Source organism: Sceloporus undulatus, chromosome 11 (genome assembly GCF_019175285.1).
Source record: "Sceloporus undulatus isolate JIND9_A2432 ecotype Alabama chromosome 11, SceUnd_v1.1, whole genome shotgun sequence".
NCBI lineage: Eukaryota > Metazoa > Chordata > Lepidosauria > Squamata > Phrynosomatidae > Sceloporus > Sceloporus undulatus.
The window spans coordinates 2,497,729-2,517,466 of record NC_056532.1 but is presented as its reverse complement, the minus strand read 5'-3'; the positions used below and the strand labels follow the sequence as shown (position 1 = coordinate 2,517,466).

At 44.4% G+C, this 19,738-nt stretch overlaps 2 protein-coding genes across 3 annotated transcripts in view; both read right to left on the bottom strand.

Annotated features, from left to right (window-relative positions):
• The window catches only part of CAMKK1 (calcium/calmodulin dependent protein kinase kinase 1), a 50,875-nt gene extending 32,158 nt beyond the window's left edge, over nt 1-18,717 (bottom strand). The window contains exons 1-2 of the mRNA XM_042442896.1: nt 18,626-18,717; nt 158-706 (exon numbers count right to left, since the gene is read on the bottom strand). Coding sequence (XP_042298830.1) covers nt 158-604 — 447 coding nt within the window. The 5' untranslated portion in view covers nt 605-706; nt 18,626-18,717. The remainder of the gene's footprint in view (nt 1-157; nt 707-18,625) is intronic.
• UBE2G1 (ubiquitin conjugating enzyme E2 G1) overlaps nt 1-19,738 on the bottom strand; it is a 554,317-nt gene that overhangs the window by 106,231 nt on the left and 428,348 nt on the right. The window lies entirely within an intron of this gene.

Here is a 19,738-nt window from a genome sequence, read left to right as displayed (position 1 = left end):
CTCAAAGATATATAGATTCCAAAAAGCAAACCTTGATGTTGCTACTTAATATAAGGGACACCATGCCACTAGGCCACTTTATCTAATTGGACTTGAGCATCCATGGATTTTGGTACCCAAGAGCCCAATGTACGTTCAGCGTAGACCACCAACTTACCGCTGCGTCTGAGATGGAGACTCGGTGCGACTCTATTGTGGGCCGCCTGAGAATCCGGGGAGAGATGTGGGTGGAAGGCCCCGTGGCGTAAGGACCAAAGCTTGTAGGGTCAGTGCAAGCCAAGTAGTTTCCGGCAGGCCTTTCTTGTAGCGAATACTTCCGGCCGGACAGGATGGGTCGCGCGGGTGCTCTCTTTGGCGCATGGAGCTCGTGAGTCCCATCCAGTTCTTCCGATGTCCCCAAGTCATCTTCCACCCCATTCCTTTGGCTGTCGGGAGCAACGTTGTTGGAGAAGGTGAGGTTGTCTTCTACTGTTTCTTGACCGTTTGAACTGGTGGCATCTGGGTTGAGGGTGACATTGATAGAGGCTACCCGATCAGCGAGGTCACTATCACTGCAAGACCTGTCTATGACTCCGTCGGCAGCTTCATGTGAGGTATCTCCCATACTTGGATTCTTGATATCCACCGTCTTAGATGTACAATATTGCTAGGACCATGCAGCACGTAGGAAGCCTCTGGACGGAGCTTCTTCTGCCCATATAGATCCCTGGAAAAAATCACAACAGCACATTATTATATGTTCCCTTTCATACAAAAGGTCTCCAAACTGAACAACAAACCAGGAAAGTCAGATACTTGTGAAAACGTATTTGACCATAATCCCATATAGATTCCTATTCCTAGTTGTTGCAACACTAAGTCTATAGTAAATATTCTATTATTTACTAGTCATGTTCTAGTTGCTGCAACACTAAGTCTATAGTAAATATTGCATTCGTTGGGAACGTTCTGCTCTTTTTAATACAGCGAAAACGGCGGAAAGTTTGGCGCAGAAAACTTACGCTGCTAAGAAGGAGGTCCATTTCTACTCCTTGCCGCCCAACGCGAGGCAAAGAGACCTGCCTTGCGAGGAAGGACAGCAAAAACGCTGCCCAAAAGAAAAATAAACGGTAAACATTTCAGCAATTGAGGCGGAAAGACATTGCTGCTTCTCATGTCAGCTCTATTTTTAGACAAAAGCAGAAGGAAACAAGCGCAAAGACGGAGCGCAAGAGAGCGTATGGTGGAAGTGTAAGAAGAGACCAAGCCGTCCCCGAAGAACCCAAAATGTTGCAAAGGCAATCTGGTTGCAAAGGCAATCTGGCAATCCCAAAGAGCCCAAAATGTTGCAAAGGCAATCTGGTAATAACTTCCATCTTTGGTGCCACAACAAACTACAAATCCCAGGATTTCCATAGCATGGTGCCATGACCGTCAAAGTGGCGTCTCTTTTTTGTCGCTGTTGTTGTGCGCCTTCACATCGTTTCCGGCTTATGGCGACCCTCCCTCAGGTATGCTGGAAGCCACTGTTTCCCTTTGTAGTGTATTTATTTGTTTTGATTTATTTTATCTTTCTTAGATTTATAACTAGTTAGGTCATATTGTATTGCATTACATTCCCTAAATGTTTTTTTACATGCAGAGAAAGAGTTGGATTTGTGAAGTGAAAGGCTTTCATGGCCGACATCCACAGATGTTTGTGGCTATTTCAGGCTATGTGGTTCCATGTTCTAGAAGAGCCAAACATCAGGAATAAACTCTTCTAGAACATGGCCAGGTAGCCCAAAAAGCCCACAAAAATCTAGAGCTGAATTTGCATTTTGACACCTTGTCGGTGCTTCGAATCCATCCCCGTCGGCGGCTCCGTCTTTATTTGCAGGGCTGGCGCATTTGCGCGGCAGAAGTCACAGAAATTTGCCCTTTGGCCGGCTGGAGCAGGTCCATTTTGAACCGATTCATTCATGAATGTGAACCACAAGTGGGTTATTTTGCAGCAAGAAAATGAGATCGGGGCAAATGTAGTGTGAACCATGCTCCACTGCCAAACCGATCCATCGATTCGGTTCGCAAAGCGATTGATTTGTAAGTGGGAATGCGGCCCAAGTGTCTCCTGCATCACGGCAGCCCTTTGAGAGACCAGAAACGTAGCCAGTTCTTGCTCATTTCATAGCGGAAAACTCCTTATTTTGATTATTTTCGATTGGTGTCACAGTTGCATTGCAAAACTCTTCCCTTGGAGAGGCCAGAAACGGTAGCCGCTTCTTGCTGAGCTCAAAGCGGAAGAGGCCAACAAGGAATCGAATGCACCGCGCACCACGTGCCTCACTTTGAAGTGAACCTGATGAATTGTTTGGTACGAAATGAGGCCTATTGCCAGAATCGTGGCCCGGAAAGATCTAACCCCTTTGAAATAATGTGCTCCGGCTCTATTAATAACATCTATCCGATGCATTCAGGGGAAGGGTGTTTATTGACTTTGCGGAGACCAGAAAACGAAAGGCAACAAGACCCCAAGCGTCTCCTTTTTCATGAGAACAGGAAGGAGCCGTCGACTGGCGCTTGGGCGCCTGGCCAAAAGGAAACGAATTTGCTTCCAACAAAATCCACTTCCCCCTCGGAGACTTGCGTTCATAATTGTTTACGATCCATCTTGGTCTCTGAAAAGCATCCGGCGTGGAGAAATACCGGCATGATGCTAAAACCCACCTCTTATTTCTGTGGCTAGTTTTTTAAATCATTTTTCATGATGCTTGGAAAGGTACCCAGACGCAAGTACAAGCTCATGGAAAGTGCAAGGATGCTCTCAGTCTGTATGGAGCTGGATGGGCAGGTGATTGGAGCTGGAAGACTCAACAGCAAAATCAATGCAAATGGAGTGTCCCCTCAAAAGCTTGGAGGTAATGTCAAAAGGTAAAACAAGTTACCTTTTTGGGTAATGGAAGCAGGATGAATAGACCACTTAAAAGTAACACAATGTTTGAGAAGACAGTTACTTTCCCGGCATAAGCAGTAGTAGGCTGGTGTCTCCCAGGTCAGCAGATCGGCTTCACCAGGAGCTGGTTCTTTCAGCCTGCCAGCCATAGTTTAGTTGCTTATACATATTATCTGGTATTAATATGGATCATAGAATCATAGTGTTGGAAGAGATCCCCAAGGGCCATCCAGTCCAACCCCATTCTGCCATGCAGGAACTCTCAAAGAAGGAGACTCCACCAGATAATGGCACATGCAGTCATGAGCTGAGAACCAGCATGGCGTAGTGGTTTGAGTGGTGCAGTGGTTGGACTACGACTCTGGAGACCAGGGTTCGATTCGCAGCTCAGCCGTGGAAACCCATTGGGTGGCGATGGGCAAGTCACACTCTCTCAGCCTCAGGGGAAGACAATGGCAAACCTCCTCTGAACGAATCTTGCCCAGGATAGGGTTGCCATAAGTCGGAAAGGACTTGAAGGCACATAACAACAACAACTTCCTTACTGGGGTGGTTGCTCCCATTTCTTCTGTGGTTAACAAGCAGATGGAGAAAAGGGCAAAGAGATGGTGGGGTTGTCTACCCTGCTTCATAAAGCATTAAAAACCTGCCCTCCCCCTGCTCTGATGCCAAGCTTTGCATCGAAAAATCCCTCCACGCTTCTGCAAGAAGCCACCTCCATCCAAGAGAGGCGACCGAGCGTCTCCTGCATCGCGGCAGCTGGTTTTCGCAAGGAAAGAAGAGGAAAAGAGAGAGAGGGAGAGAGAAAGCAACCTCCCCCCCCCCCGGTGCATTATCCTTGATCATTCCATGTTCTAATTACACAATGATCCTGATTTGCATAATCAGCCGCAATTATCCTAATTGCATGTATAAGCAATAATCAACCCAAAATTACTCAGGGAAAAAAAGGGGGGGGTCGGGGAACGCATCTCCAGGAAGCAGATTTAGAACGCATTTCGAAAAAGCGAACATTGGGACCACAGAGGCGTTTATCACACTGGGGCAAATTTTGGCATTCAAGAGAGATGAAAGCGCACTGAAAGGATCCCGCAAATGAAGCGAAAATGGTGAGCCGTGGCGCGAATGATTATCGCATGCAGCCGTGCAAAGAGAGTGATATCGGAAATGCCTTGTCGCCAAAATCCCCAAATCACCTGCAGAGCAACATAATTGAAGTGGACAGTGAGTCGGTTTCAGGCTCGCCGCATCCATGTTGTTTTTCTGTAAGATGGCTCATGGCTCCCAGGTCAGCAAATGTAGAAATGAGGCAACTGAAGTAACTGGAGAAAAATGCAAGCCAAGCCAAAAATGCAATACCCCAAGAGAGGAACTCAAGACAGACAACTACAAACCCTGCACCAGTCGCACAGAAATGTGGGGAGACTGGTCCATCTCCAGATATCTGCGGAGATTTGAAGGGCTCTGGGCCCTGATACTTGGGTTATAATAAGGAGAGGCTCAGCAAAGACACCCAACATCTTTCCTTTGCATGAATCCAAAAAATGGCCTCCTCTTCCAGTTCCACTTTCCAGTATGGTGAATCCCTGCTGACTTTTAGTAACAACTTTAAAGGAATCCTTGAAAGTGCAGAACTTATTTTTTGGCAGGTGGGGGACGTTTCAGAAGAGACCCACCGGGTGACTTTGGGCAAGTCGCAGACACTCAGCCCCAGAAAAGCCCTTAGCGTCACCATAAGTTGGGAATGACTTGAAAGTGCACAACAAGAAGCTGGGGATGATTGAAAGGTACACAACAAGAAGTTGGAAACGGCTTGAAGGTGGACAAGAAGTTGGGGATGACTTGAAGGTGCATAACAAGAAGTTGGTGATGATTTGAAGGTGAACAAGAAGTTGGAAACAACTTGAAGGTGGAGAACAAGAAGTTGAAGATGACTTGAAGGTGGACAAGAAGTTGGAAACAACTTGAAGGTGCACAACAAGAAGCTGGGGATGACTTAAAGGTACACAACAAGAAGTTGGAAATGACTTGAAGGTGGACAAGAAGTTGGGGATGACTTGAAGGTGCACAACAAGAAGTTGGTGATGACTTGAAGGTGGACAAGACGTTGGCGCTGACTTGAAGGTGGACAAGAAGTTGGGGATGACTTGAAGGTGGATAACAAGAAGTTGGGGATGACTTGAAGGTGGACAAGAAGTTGGGGATGACTTGAATGTACACAACTAGAAGTTGAGGATGACTTGAAGATGCACAACAAGAACTTGGGGATGACTTGAAGACCCAGGAATATACATCAAATGAAATTATTAACAGTTTGCTGTCTTTTCAGGCCACCCAGAATCTGCCACTTGAGCCCACCTTTTGGTGGGGATGGCCTTGGTTACCTTGGAGAGCTTGCAAGCCGCCACATTTTCTGGGACAAGATAATACAAACCCTTCTCCATGTTGTTAAGGCTTCCAATAACCCAGAGAGGAGTGGGAAGGCACTGAAAGGCTGTGAGAGCCAAGAGAACAATAATGTGGGGAAAGTTGACAATGGCTGCTGCTGACAGAAGGCAGGCGCTTGAAGTATTTATGTGCTCCCGGGTGATGGTATGGTTGTCATCCCTATGGCAACAGATTGCTTACATTCATTCTTTGGAAGGATAAAAAATAAAATTAGTTGCAGAGGATGGGAGAGGAGTGAGGTTTAGAAAGGGGGGCAATCTACCCGCTTTGTGCCAGAGGGCATTAGCCAAAGACTAGGCAAGCCATCTTAAGAGAAACACACAGATGTGTTTTTTTGGGGAGGGACACCATAGCCGGCGCATGGTGCCATGCTTTGAAACTGGAACAAGTCACTTTGTGGTTCTCGTGGTCAATCTTTTTCCACCAAGAGCAACATCAAGGTCTCCAAAATCCAGTGGCATCACTAAGATTGGCATCATTTGGGGCAATAACTCATAAGTCACCGCCACATTGATCTCTTCCCGTACCAGACCATTCTTTAGTAATTGATTTTGTACCGATGTTACTTGTAAATCCTAATTCCCAAATATTGCTGAATGTAATAGCAGTTGTTGTTGTGTGCCTTCAAGTCGTTTCTGACTTATGGCAACCCTCAGGCGAACCTGTTGTAGGGTTCTCTCGGCAAATTTCTTCAGAGGGGGTTTGCCATGGCCATCCTCTGAAGCTGAGAGGATGTCCAGTGGGTTTCATGGCTGTGCCAGGATTCGAACCCTGATCTCCAGAGTCGGTAGTGTAACACTCAAACCACGCTGGCTCTCCTTGTGTGTTACAGCTCCATATTTGTGGCTGAAAACACAACCCCAGAAGTGAGTGGAAGCCTACTTTCAATTTGCAATTCCAGGTTTAGAGGCTGACTTTTCAGACTTTACTGCCCAAGAACAGAGAGTAATGGCTTTTTCTGTGTCGTTCTGCGTAGCGCTTCCGTTCTCAAGGGAAGATGGGTGTCAAAGTGTGCCTTTTGCCAAATGGATTTGTCCCCACTGGGAGTGGCGAACCCACTCTGTTTTTTAGTCCGCTCTGGGATTTAGATGGCTTCTTTAATGTTGACAAAAGCCCTCTCCAAAACTGCGTACCTTGGATTGTTTCTTTTACAGCTCAGTCCAAAATCCAGAGTGGATTTGTGTTGTTGTGTGCCCTGAAGATGTTTCCAACTTATGGCAACCCTATGGCAAACATATCCTGGGGTTTTCTTGGCAAGAGGTTTGCCATTGCCTTCCGGAGGCTGAGAAAGTGTGGGCACCCAATGGGTTTGGAGGCCAAGCTGGAAACCGAACCCTGGTCTTTGTAGTCCTAGTCCAACGCTGAAACTACTGCACCACCCATTAATATGGAAACCGCCTATCATCCCTAATGAATAGAAACAGAAAAACCTAAACATTAGGATCTTGTCGGTGGTGGCGCAAGAATAAAATCTCCAAAGACAGACACATGAATGCCAACTTTGTCGAATCCGATGTGCCAAAAGAAGACAATTTCATTCTCGGTCAACATTAGGTGCGTTTTCCGCCGCCGCGGCCAACACCGCTGTCATTTATGGATTAATTTTTATTATTCTACTAATTGGAGTCTTAACTCATTTGTTCTCTGCCTTGAGAGTTTAATGAGTCGGAAAGGGCCGAGGAAACAAAGAAACGTCTTCGGTTATCATGGAAAAACACAACACAGCCAGCCTTTCGGAGGGTTTTGCTTTTCGGATGAAGAAAAAAGATACTCCAGACGATTGACGATGCTTTTTGAGGGAGGCCTTTGTGAGTCCCATTGAATGGATTATCGGGGCGGGTAGGGAACAAGGAAGATAAGATGAAACAACACACACACAAAACCCGCACACCCCAACCCTCGGCTTTGGTTAATTGTGTTTTGCATGTGTCTAAATTAAGGCGGCGGAGGAATTATTCCCTTCCATCTGGAGGCCTTTGAGCTTTCCGCTGGGAAACAGAGAGCTGTTTTTCTTCAGGTGTGCGGCGGCTTGTCAAAGCCCTGGAAATCTGCCCTACGGAGAGAATAGCAAAACAGCTGCTCCCAACCATGCTAATTATATATATATATATCCTATTTATCCGCCTTTTTCATTTCAGTGCACAACAGGAGCAAGATTACCCTTCTCTCTTTCGGCCTCTTTCCATCCCCCTTGAAAGGATGAACGAAGGGAAGATGAAGAGATGGTAGAAAGGAGGGGAAAAGACAGTTACAAATCATGACCGTCGGCCCTCCCTTATCCACGGATTTTTTATCTACGGATTCAAGCATCCACAGCTTGAACGTCCTCAAAATAAGGTATACCTTCCAAATAGCAAGCCTTTATGTTGCCATTTTGCTATGCCATTGTATTTAATGGGACTTGAGCATCCACAGATTTTGTTATCCACGGGGGTCCTGGGACCAAACCCCAGTGGATAACAAAGGCCCGCTGTAATATATCAGGGACCCAGCTATATTCATTTCTCCTCCAGCCTGATATATTATACATTATACATTTGCTCTTAGTGACCTCCTGGTGTATACAAAGGACGAAGAAGGTCATAGCATCCTAGATTTGGAAGATACCCCCAGGGTCATCCAAACCAACCCTATCCTGCCATGCAAAAAGACACAAAGTACTCTCAACAGATGGCCATCCAGCCTCTGTTTAAAAACCTCCAAGGAAGGAGGCTCTACCACCCTCCGAGGCGACGTATCCCACCATCGAGCAGCCCTTACCATCAAGACGTCCTTCCTAATGTTTAGGTGGAATCTCTTGTCCTGTAGTTTGAATCCATTGCTGTGCATCCTGTTCTCTAAACCTATTATCACAAGCCTTTCTTTGGCAAGATTTGTTCAGAGGAGGTTGGCCATTGCCATCCTCTGAGATGGAGAGAATGTGACTTGATCAAGGACACTAAGTGGGTTGACATTTAAACCCAGATCATAGTCCAGTGCTCAAACCACTACTGGCTCTCTAACTTATTCATTTGGTTAGTTCTGGCCCCGCTTTCTAATCTATTCACTTCGAATTCTGATCCCCTCCTTTTGGGGTATTAGCTATTCCTCCTAATTTGGGCAGATTTGATAAGCATGCCTTCCATTCCTTCATCCAACTGAATTTACGTACTTAACGCATTTGTGCATTTTATATTTGGCATTTACCTATTTAACAGGACTTGAGCATCCACAGATTTTGGTACCCGCGAAGGATCCTGGACCCAAAGCTCAAGCATCCACTGTGTTTTGGGAATGATTTGGTCCAGATGGCCAGGGTTTGGAGCAGCATCACAAGTCATAGAAGAAGGTAACACTTCATCCATGCAATTTCTCTTGAATATTTAGTGTCTTCTCCAAGCAAAAGAGCCAAACGGCACACGGCTCTTGGATGCCGGCCGGCCTCATCTCTTGCTCTTGCATAAGAGAATTAAAAGGCACCTTGCAAGATTATAGCTCCCATCCTCCAGACATGAAAAGCTGAAGGAGGGTGGGGGAAAGACACGCACAAACACACACAAACACAAATCGGGGTGGGATGGGGCCAGACAGAGCCGTTCCTTCCAGCAGGCAGACGTCTGGCGGCTGCAGTTTTTAAGGCAGGGAGAAACTGCAACCTGTCAGGTCTCATTAATTCTCTGAGCCGCTGGGAGAAAAGGGCAGGAGGAGAGGAAAATGAAATGATGGGGGAAAGTGGCCCAGAAAAAGAAGATATCTACTACTCACTGCAGAAATAATCCACTTGAATTGCCATGGCTCCATGCAATGGAATTGTAGGGTTTATAGCTTGTTGAGGCACCAGACCTTTCCCTCAATGTAGACACTATACTTCTACCTAGAACTGCATTGGCTCTTTCAGCTGCCGTGTCACACTGTTGGCTCATGTTCATCTTGTGGTCTACTAGGCTCTATGAAGAGGGTTGGACTAAGACTCCGGGAGACCGGGGTTCAAATCCCAACAGCCATGGGAACCCACTGAGTGATTTTGGGCATGTCACACTCTCTCGGCCTCAGAGGAAGGCAATGGCAAACCTCCTCTGAATCGTAGAGTCTTAAAGCGTTGGAAAGGACCACAAGGACATCTAGTCCAATCCCCTGCCATATGCAGGGATACACAACTACATACCACTTTGGCCTGTTCCAGACTGCCAAACTAAAGCTGCTTGGGGTCTCTTTGGAGGTATGCTATTTAAATGATGCATGCATCCTAAGCATCCAGAAGCTGCACCAAAGCTGCGCTCCAGTGCTTAGGAATGGAGTGTGGCTTTGGCGCGACCTCCGGACTCTTAGGACCCATGCACCATTCAAATAGCATACCTCCAAAGAGACCCAGGCCAAAGCTTTTTTTCCCCCTCCTCTTCCATGGATGCTTTACCCTCCTCTCTCCACAGCATGGACTCTATCTCCACCCGCAACCACCTCCTACTGGAAGTGTGTATGTGAGTCCGAAGTATAATAAAGCTCAGGCTGGAGCTTGTAAAAGCGATCATTTGCAAACTCCGCCTGAAGTCTGTAGTAAATACTTGGCAATACACACTTCAAGTCTCTCCGAGGAGATCTAGTATTGTACAAGTAGACGCAGACGCACACAGCTTGGCCTGATGTTATCTTTTGAATATCAGTCTTTCTTTTCCGCAGATCACTTTTGAACAAGAGGCGTCGAGCTGGACAGAAATATCTCCCGTGTTGGAAAGAAAAGAGATATGCAAGCACTTGCGTTTGCCTCCTACGCCGCTTTTGTTCTATTCCGTTCGGGGAAATCTGGAGGTTTTTTCCTCTCTCTCTGAAAAAGGCATTGCCGATTTCTGCAGAAAGACCCTTCAGGCTTTCCTATGGAGAGCCACTCAGCGCTGCAAGCATGATAATGGATAAAACACATCGGTTTTCAGCATCGGTCCAAGGTTACTGAGCATGGAGAGCATAGGATCAACATCCTGGAGAGGCTTTAGTGCGGTTGTCCAGTCCAACAATTCCAGTGTAGGAAACCCGGAGTAACAGCCCAGCCTTTTCTAGAAGACGTCACCAAGGGTGAGTCCACCGTTCCACAAATTAAATGGCTTTGCAAGTGTACCTCTCATGCCTACTACAACACAACCGTGAACCATAGATCCTTGGCTGGCTAAGACTACAGACACAAATAGTTAAGATGTAGAGTCCAACTAGTCAATACGCTTAGCATGAGAGGTGAAAAGACATCTGTGTGTCAAGGCCTGTGCTTTTCCTCACCTATGTATTTCGTATTTAGCGTGCCTTGTTTTGTGGGTGGCCTTTGGATGGTAAACACAGGCTTAATTTGCAAGTCTGGCTGCTACAATATGTATCTTGGAGGAAATCACATAACATCAGAGGGACTATCGTTGTCATTGTGTGCTTTCAAGGCATTTACGGTGACCCTAAGGTGAAGTTATCACAGGGCTTTCTTTGTTCAGAGGAGGTTTGCCCTGAGGCTGAGAGAGTATGACTTGCCCAAGGCCACTGAGGAACCTAGTGAAATAAGTACATTTTTGCACCCAACCTTAAAAGGACCAGAGCTTGGCCTGATAATGAGTCTGGGTTTGCCTTTATTGCAACCAGGTTGCAAAGAGCGTGGAAAGTTCCTCCCTTGAACTACAACTCCCCAAATCCCCCAACCACTTGCTGGCTGGAGATCTTGGAAGTCAAGGCTCCCCAAAAGATATCTTTTTAAGCTCCAAATGGTGGGGACAAGCTCCAGCAATCCGAGGTCAATTTTCCGCCGGCGGCACCTTCTGGAGAAAGACTTCTCTGCAAATATAGACATGTTTTTCGAGCCTCGGCGACGTAATGGGGAACATGTGCATGGCGCGAGCGCATGTGTGCCTGCATTTCGCCCGCGGCTGCTCAAATCACAAGCAGAAAAGCTGCTTTCCGTCTTGTCAAAGCCAGGTGACTCCGCCGAGATAAGCCGTTTACGGCATTTATAGTTGTGTAAAGGGTTTATCTTGGCCGCCCTGTTTGGAAAGGCTGCTGCGTCTGGAAGGTCTCCTGGGCAAGATGCTCTGGCCAAGATGCTGCCAAGAGCACCAAAGGGGAATTTGGACCGACGGGGCCTTTGCAAAGTCAGCAAATAGCGTGCCAGCCATGCAACTCAGGACTGAAAGCTAGTGCAGGCCTGGTTGCAATAGCGGAAAAGCTAGACTTAATAGCAGGCAAAGCACAGTCCTGGAATCATGTTGACATCAATAATATAGGATGGAGCAAGCTTGTTTTCTGCTGCTCCAGAGAATAGGGCCCAGAGCAATGGATATATATATATTCCAATACATACAGGGCTATTATATCACCTCTTAACCATCCTTACTCCAGGCTGAACGTGTTCAAATGATCTTTTTTGTGTGATGCAGGAACCTATTCCTATTTCCCTCCATGTTTATTTCTGGCTCTGGGTGCAAAGGCCTCATTCCCACTACCTTTTAAACCGGATCGCAAATCAGGTTGCACCGATTTAAATGACCCTGGTTCGCACTTAAACCAAATAGCTTTGGAGAAGGGGGCCATGCGTTAGAACCATTTTTCCCCGCGCCTTTTTGGATAAACCGGTTCCGCGCAAGTGCAAACCAGATGCGAATCGGAATTGACTTAAATTTGCCCTTCGGACGGCTGGAGCGGGTCCATTTTAAACCGATTCATTCATCAGTGCGAACCACAAGCGGCTCATCTCACTTCATTTTGCAGCAAAGAAAAACGATCGGGGCAAATGTTGTGCGAACCACGCTCCGCTGCAGAACCGATCCATCGATTCGGATCGCAGAGCGATTTATTTGTAAGTGGGAATGCGGCCAAAATTTCCATTAAAGAAGCAACACCCAAGATGTGAACCAAAGGCGTACCTATAACTGAGAATATGTTTTCCATTGCTAATCTATGCTAGGATGTTTTTGCCGTCTCCCAAGGGCTGTTCAACATGTACGGTCCTGGGACCTTTTGCATTTCTAGCGTTCTATTTCCCCTGCCAGGTGTATAAAGATCTGCCAAGGTATATAAAGATGTGCCAAATCAGATTGTACTTGGATGAAGAGGACTGAAATCTGCCGAACTTTCTGCCCGGTAAAACGTGTCTGTTTTTCGGATTGCCACGAGATCCTTTCCCACTTTGGCTGCGACAAACTATTATGTAATATCCCAGATATGCCTGCAAAGGGATTATAAAACAATAAAAGCCTATTGATGGATGCGCGGGGAGAAGTTATCTCAGATACAGACAAGGAAAGGGCAAAGCTTTCCCACACGGTCACGCAAAGCCGTACATTGAATCAATCGTTAAATGGGGAAAGTGATCGTTGATTGGCACTTTGCTAACCATGAAGAACTGTCACTCAGCTGCAACTCTGTCCAGCTGGGCCTGGACCTGGGAATAATGCCTAACAACAACAACAACAACAGGTAATAGATGTTGCCATTATGGGGGACAGCAGAACTGAAGACAAAAACAAGGGACAAGAGTATGAAATATGAAGACCGACAACTGTGTCATGGTGAACCTGCACCTGGAAATAATGCCTAATAATAATAATGGATGATAGATGTTGCAATTATGGAGGACAGCAAAGTTAAAGACAAAAATGGGGAAAGTATTACAAAATATCAAGCCCTACATATTGAGATTCGATGCCTCCAAGAAAAGAGGTTTCAAGGGTAATGTTCTGGGAGCAAATCCAAAGCGAAGTGGCAAAGCACCAAATGAAATAATCCTGGTTCGGTTATTTGACTACGACTCTGGAGACCAGGGTCTGATTTTCCGCTCGCCCATGAAACCCAGTAGCTTTGGGCAAGAAGCCACACTCTCTCAGCCTCAGGGGAAAGCAATGGCAATCTTCCTCTGAACACATCTTGCCAAGAAAACCCCATGATAGATGCGCCTTCGTGTCACCATGAGTCGGAAATAGCTGGAAGGCAGGCCCCACCAAAAGTCCCCTAACGCTTCCGATAAACCGCAGCGTTTGGAGAAGGTTGGTGAGCTCAGATCCATATAAGTAGCTCTTTGCATGAAACCAGTATGTACCCCAAAGCCCAGATTTGGGAATCACAACCTAGGCATGCAATATTTATATATATATGTATGTGGCTGCAGGCCAACCTTTCCTTTGTCTGGTTCTAGGTCTGAGATGAATCGACTGAGGATGATTCACCCGTCGTTGGACGACGTGCTCCTGGCAGCCTTTGGACATCCATCATAATGTTGAAGCCGAGGGCTCCCTCTTCATCCAGAGCGCTGATGCATCTATGAAGCGCAGGAACCAGCAGTCTCAAAGCGGGAGAGGTTCACTATTGTCTGAAGAGAAAGTCCCTCGTTGTATGTAGCATGTTCGGAGTCTCCCACTGAAGATCTGAAGATGCTTCTCCAAGCGGGCAACTTCTCAATAGGTCCTTGGAGGCACAATTTTTGCTCCAGGAATGCATGGGCATGGCACAGTCTATTCCAAAAAAGAAACACCAAGAAAGACCAGACTTGGAAAACGAAGGAGTGAAGACAGGAGGAAGGAACGCCCAACTGTCTTAGATATGCAGACGACAACATACTACTAGGAGAAAACATCACCAACTTGGAAGTTGGCTCCAATTTATGGGACCTGCCCCAGGTTTTTCCTGGCAAGATTTATTCCAAGGAGGTTTGTCTTTCCTTTTAAGCTCAGAGAGTGTGACTTTGCCTAAGGTGACTTCATGAGGATTTGAACTCGAGGTTTACACACCAACAGCTACATATATGTCTCCCATGCCATGTGCCTTCGAGTCCATGCTGACTGATGGCAACCCCTTCCTATGCTTTTCATTGAGACTGGAGGCTTCTTATAGGATTTTTTAAAAGCCATCTCTAGACAGGCTGCCTCGGCCAAGAACTAGACACCAATGAGATGTTTTGATATCTGTAAATAGTGCGGCATCGTTTTACTGCGGCGAGCTGCCTTCCAATACAGGCCGAGTCTCTCCGATCTAAAACGCTTGGCATTTGAAGCACTTTAGATTTCAGAATAACTGTATTTGCACGATATGAGATTATTGTGGAGACAGGACCCAAATCAAAACCGCTTCATAGAATCATAGAGTTGGAAGAGACCCCAAAAAGGGCCATCCAGTCCAACCCCCTTCTGCCATGCAGGAACTCTCCATCAAAGCATCCCCATTGACAGATGGCCATCCAGCCTCTGCTTAAAGACCTCCGAAGAAGGAGACTCCATCCCTCTCCGCTTTCCACTGTTATGCAGCTCTTACTGTCAAGAAGTTCCTCTTAATGTTTAAGTGGAATATTTTTTCCTCTACTTTGCATCCATTGCTCCATTGGGTCCTATTCTCTGGAGCAGCAGAAAACAAGCTTGCTCCCTCCTCAACATGGCATCCCTTCAATACTTAAACAGGGCTATCACATCATCTCTTAACTGTTTCTTCTCCAAGTTAAACATACCCAGCTCTCTTCCTCATAAGGCATGGTTTCCAGACCCTTCACCATTTTAGTTGCCCTCCTTTGGACACATGGCTCCAGTTTCTCAATATCCTTTTTAAATTGTGGCGCCCAGAACTGGACACAATATTCCAGGTGAGGCAAGACCAGAGCAGAATAGAGTGGCTCTATGACTTCCCTTGATCTAGACACTATACTTCTATTGATGCAGCCTAGAATCGCATTGGCCTTGTTAGCTGCCGCATCGCACTGTTGACTCATGTTCAACTTGTGGTCTACTTGGACTCCTAGATCCCTTTCACACGTAGTTTCATTCAGCCAGGTGTCACCCATCCTATATCTGTGCATTTTGTTTTTCCGCCCTAAGTGCATTGCCTTACAATTGAAATTGAAATTCATTTTGTAAGCTTTGGCTTGCAGTCTGTTTAATGAGACTTTAGCGCACTACTACTTTCCTTGACCCGGACTAAAACCCGGAGCAGATTCTCCTTGTCGGAGCCACGCCACGCAACTTCAGCAACCTTTTAAACAGGTAAAGGGTTAAGCAGAGTGTCAACTATCTCAAATAATTTTATTTTGGAGGGGCAGAAGCTATTTAGGGAACAGATGCGCGTAGGCCACAAACCGCCCTCGCGCCAGGAGACAAAAGCATTGTGCAACATGACAAAAAGTCTTTGTCGGCAATGCAGAGAGCAGGAAATTTGGGAACCTTCTTGCCTCGTATGCCTTGAACGATTCAACTCCCTCGACACCCGCACAACACACACACACACATGCCTTTTGCAATGTGCTGTCGAGTCTGTTTTTTCATTCCACGAAGCACTGGATCAACCAGTTTCTGGTGAGGCCAGGGAGCAGGTGGAAAACTCATTTCAAGGCTGTGCCAGATCATCAATTTTGAAAGCGCACACAAGCGCACAGGCGCACACTCCCAAACACACCCAACCAACCGTCCCTTCGGGAGCGTCGCAAAGCCACGGTGCGGAAAACATGGACCGACAGAGGACCTTGGCGCCGTTGCAAAGAGACGTGGCACGCTGGAACAAGGGGAGGACTTCAGCTACAGTCCAGAAAATCAGAATTATTCCTCCGTTTTCAACATACACAACATACACACCCCAAAAAAGGAGCTAATGGGACTCCTCTCCGAAGGCGGTGCGATCGAGACAGAACATGTACTAATGCACATGCACAGAACATGTACCAATATGTATTGTATTTAATTTGTTTTTTCAGAACGTAGTGCTATACAAACAAAGCATAATACTATTAATAATAATAATAATAATAATAATAATAGAAGGGATTTGGTTAAGTAATGGCAGACATTACTTAATAATACATGGTAATGCTACTACTACCAATAATAATAATAATAATAGAAGGAATTTGGTAAAGTAATGGCAGAGATTACTTAATAATACATAGTAATACTACTACTAATAATAATAGAAGGAATTTGGTAAAGTAATGGCTGATATCCCATTCTGCTGTTGCAAGATCCAGAGTTAAAAGTATTGCAATTTAAATCAAATTAAATCATGGCCGGCAACCATAGTTTTTTTTGTGGGTTTTCAAGCTATATGGCCATATTCTGGAAGAGTCCCTGTACCAGGATATAAATAATAATAATAATAATAATAATAATAATAATAATAATAATAATAGGTTCCTAGAGAAAACGCTTCTCTAGGCATTTGTAGGCATGATTCTATGGTTAAATTCTGGCAGATGTTGACCCTAGAGTTGCACCGGAGGAGCTTCCAGGTGTTTTGGACTTCAACTCCCAGAAGCCTCAGCCAGCTTGGCCAACAGTCGGGGATTCTGGGAGCTGGAGTCCAAAACATCTGGAAGACTAAAGTTTGGGAATACTAATTTTATATTTCAGGACCCGATCGCTTTATATCAACAACTTCTGAGACTGGTTGGATTGGATGATCTCTTGGGGCTTCCTCCTGTTCTATGATTCTATGACATCTGCTGTATGGGAAATCTCCTTTATTCGGTCCCACTGTTTTTCCCACCTCGAATCAGCGGTTCCCAAACTTTGGTCCTCCAGATGTTACGGACTTCGACTCAGGAATTCTGGGAGTTGAAGTCCGATACATCTGGAGGACCAAAGTTTGGGAGCCGCTGGTCTAGATGAAGGCACTATTTGTCTGCATCCAAACCCAAAAGGGTTTTGGTTCTGTTGGAAAATTTCATCTATACACACACACACACACACACACACACACACATTATGTATTTGAATTCTTCAAATTTTGCTTTTTTTAGTTTTTATATTTAAATATTTCTAATATTTAATATATTTTAATATTTTAATATTTTAATTTAAAATTTATATTTTGCCATTTTCTGCCATTTTCTGTATATGTGTGTGTGTATATATATACACACACACACACACAAATTTACACACACACACATATGTATACATAAATTTAAAATATTTAAATATAAAATATATTACATATTAAAAATATTTAAATATAAAAACTAAAAAAGCACAATTTAAAGAATTAAAATACATAATATATGTGTGTGTGTGTGTGTGTGTGTGTGTGTATACACACACACATACATTTAGACACACATATATGTATACATAAATTTAAAATAATTAAATATAAAAAGATATTAAATATTTAAAATATTTAAATATATTTTTATATTTAAATATTTTAAATTTATGTATACATACAGTATGTGTGTGTGCCTAAATTTATGTCTGTGTGTGTGTGTATACACACACACACACACATTATTATTAAATGTATTAAATGTATTAATATTAAATAATAAAAATACTTAAATATAAAAATAAAAAAATAAAGAATTAAAACAGTGATAAATTAAAATTATAACCTGCTAAAATACTAACCATTAAAATGGGTACAGTCCAGCACTAAAAAAACCCAGTCCTTCTCATCTTAAATCTAGGGAACCAACGTGTGTTTCAGGCTAGGATTTTGGGTTTGCTCAGCCCTGGAAAGACTGGGAAAGTCACACTCTCTCAGCCTCAGAGGAACACAACTCTTTGGGACCAGTCTTGTCCTAGAGGGATTTGCTGCTGCTGCTGTTCTTCCAGTTGCTTCTGAGTCCAAGGAGAAGCCATGCTGGGTTCAGCACCTTGGAGAGCTCCCTTTACAAGTCAACCTCGAACCCAGAGTGGATTTCCTGCTCAGTTCGGTCAGAGCCACTCTCTGGAGATCCATCTCCTGGGAACGTTTTCCCCAGTAATAAAAATTTAAATTAATTAATTAATTAATAATATAAATAAATAGATTTAAAATCTAAGATCTAATTTCTTATTTAATGCTTGTGAGTTTGTGTGTTCTTGTCTGAAATTAGTTTGGTTTTGTTTGTTTGTCTTGGTGTAATTATTTGTCTTTATTTCTAATAGACTAACAATAAAATAAATAATAATAATAAAATAATAATAACATAAATATAAAATAGTTAAATAATAAAAATAAATAATAAATAATAAATAATAAAATAAAATAAACAACAACAACAATAAAATAATAATAATAATATAAGTTAAAATAAATAAAATAATAATAAACAAAATAGTAAAATAAAATAAAACCCAAGAGCCTGAGTGTTGGGACCCTGACTCTGGAGACCAGGGTCCGACTCCAGACTCAGCCCTGGAAGCCCCCTGGGTGACCTTGGCCAAGCCACACTCTCTCAGCCTCAGCCTGCCATGCCATGCAAGGGATGCCACAGACCACAGAACGAGGGTCCTTTTTCACCTTGCAACCAAAGCACCCTTAAAGTTGTTGCAAAGGAGGGATGCCACAAAAAGGAGGAAAGCAAGCCCTTACCTTCCCTTGCAGCAAGGCAGATCCCTCCAGATCTAGCTGCCTCGGAGCCTCATAGAATGCTCCTTCCTTCCTTAAAGCCCGCCTGGCTCTGCTCTGGCTGCTGCGCTCCCCTTGCCAAGCCTTTGCTTCCCTCCCGGGTCGAACCCGCCCCAAAAGGCCAGTGCGGACGCGCCTTCTCTCCGCTTGCGAAACTAATGCCAAGGCAACCTCCAATCACCTGCTCCCTACTTCACGCCTTTCCCGGGCCATTTTTGTGAACGGCGCCGCGATTGGTGCACAGCTTCCCTCTTGTCTCAGCTCCTCCGATTCTGATTGGAGGAAATCTTGACGCTGCCCTGTGATTGGTCGGTCCCTGGAAGGGGCGGCTAGGCTCGCTCGCTCTAGCTTCATTCTGCTCTCAGACACCGAAGAGAACGCTTCTATTCTTTGTCTTGTCTTGTTTGGCTTGCTTGCATTCAACCGACGCCGTTCAAAACAAAGCATTGAAATAGCTTTGCCATTAAACTGTTTACAGTAAAGAAATCAATTCACTGCGTGGCCATATATTTTATTTATTACTTGGTTGGCGGGTGTAATAATTATTTACATTGTAATAGATTTCATTTTTAATTTATTTATGTTATTCATTATTTTATTTGTCGGTTGGTGCAACATTTATTTTATTAACTTGTGTGTATACACACACACACACACACACACATATATAGGGTTGGCATGGCCCTCTGAGGCTGAGAGAGTGTGACCTGTGAGTGTATATAATCATATATAACTGTGTATATAGAATTGTTATGTGTGTGTGTGTATATACATACATACATATACACACAAACACACATACATAGACATATACATAATGTTCTTGTTGAATGGAGGGCTGAAGGGCGGGGTATATATACCATATACTTTATGCAGTTGATAGAATATGTGAATATATGATTGGTAGACTATGTAATTGATAGACTATGTGATTGATAGAATATGTGAATATGTGGTTGATGGACTACATGATTGATAGACTATGTGATTGATAGACTATGTGATTGATAGACTATGTGAATATGTGGTTGATGGACTACATGATTGATAGACTATGTGATTGATGGAATATGTGAT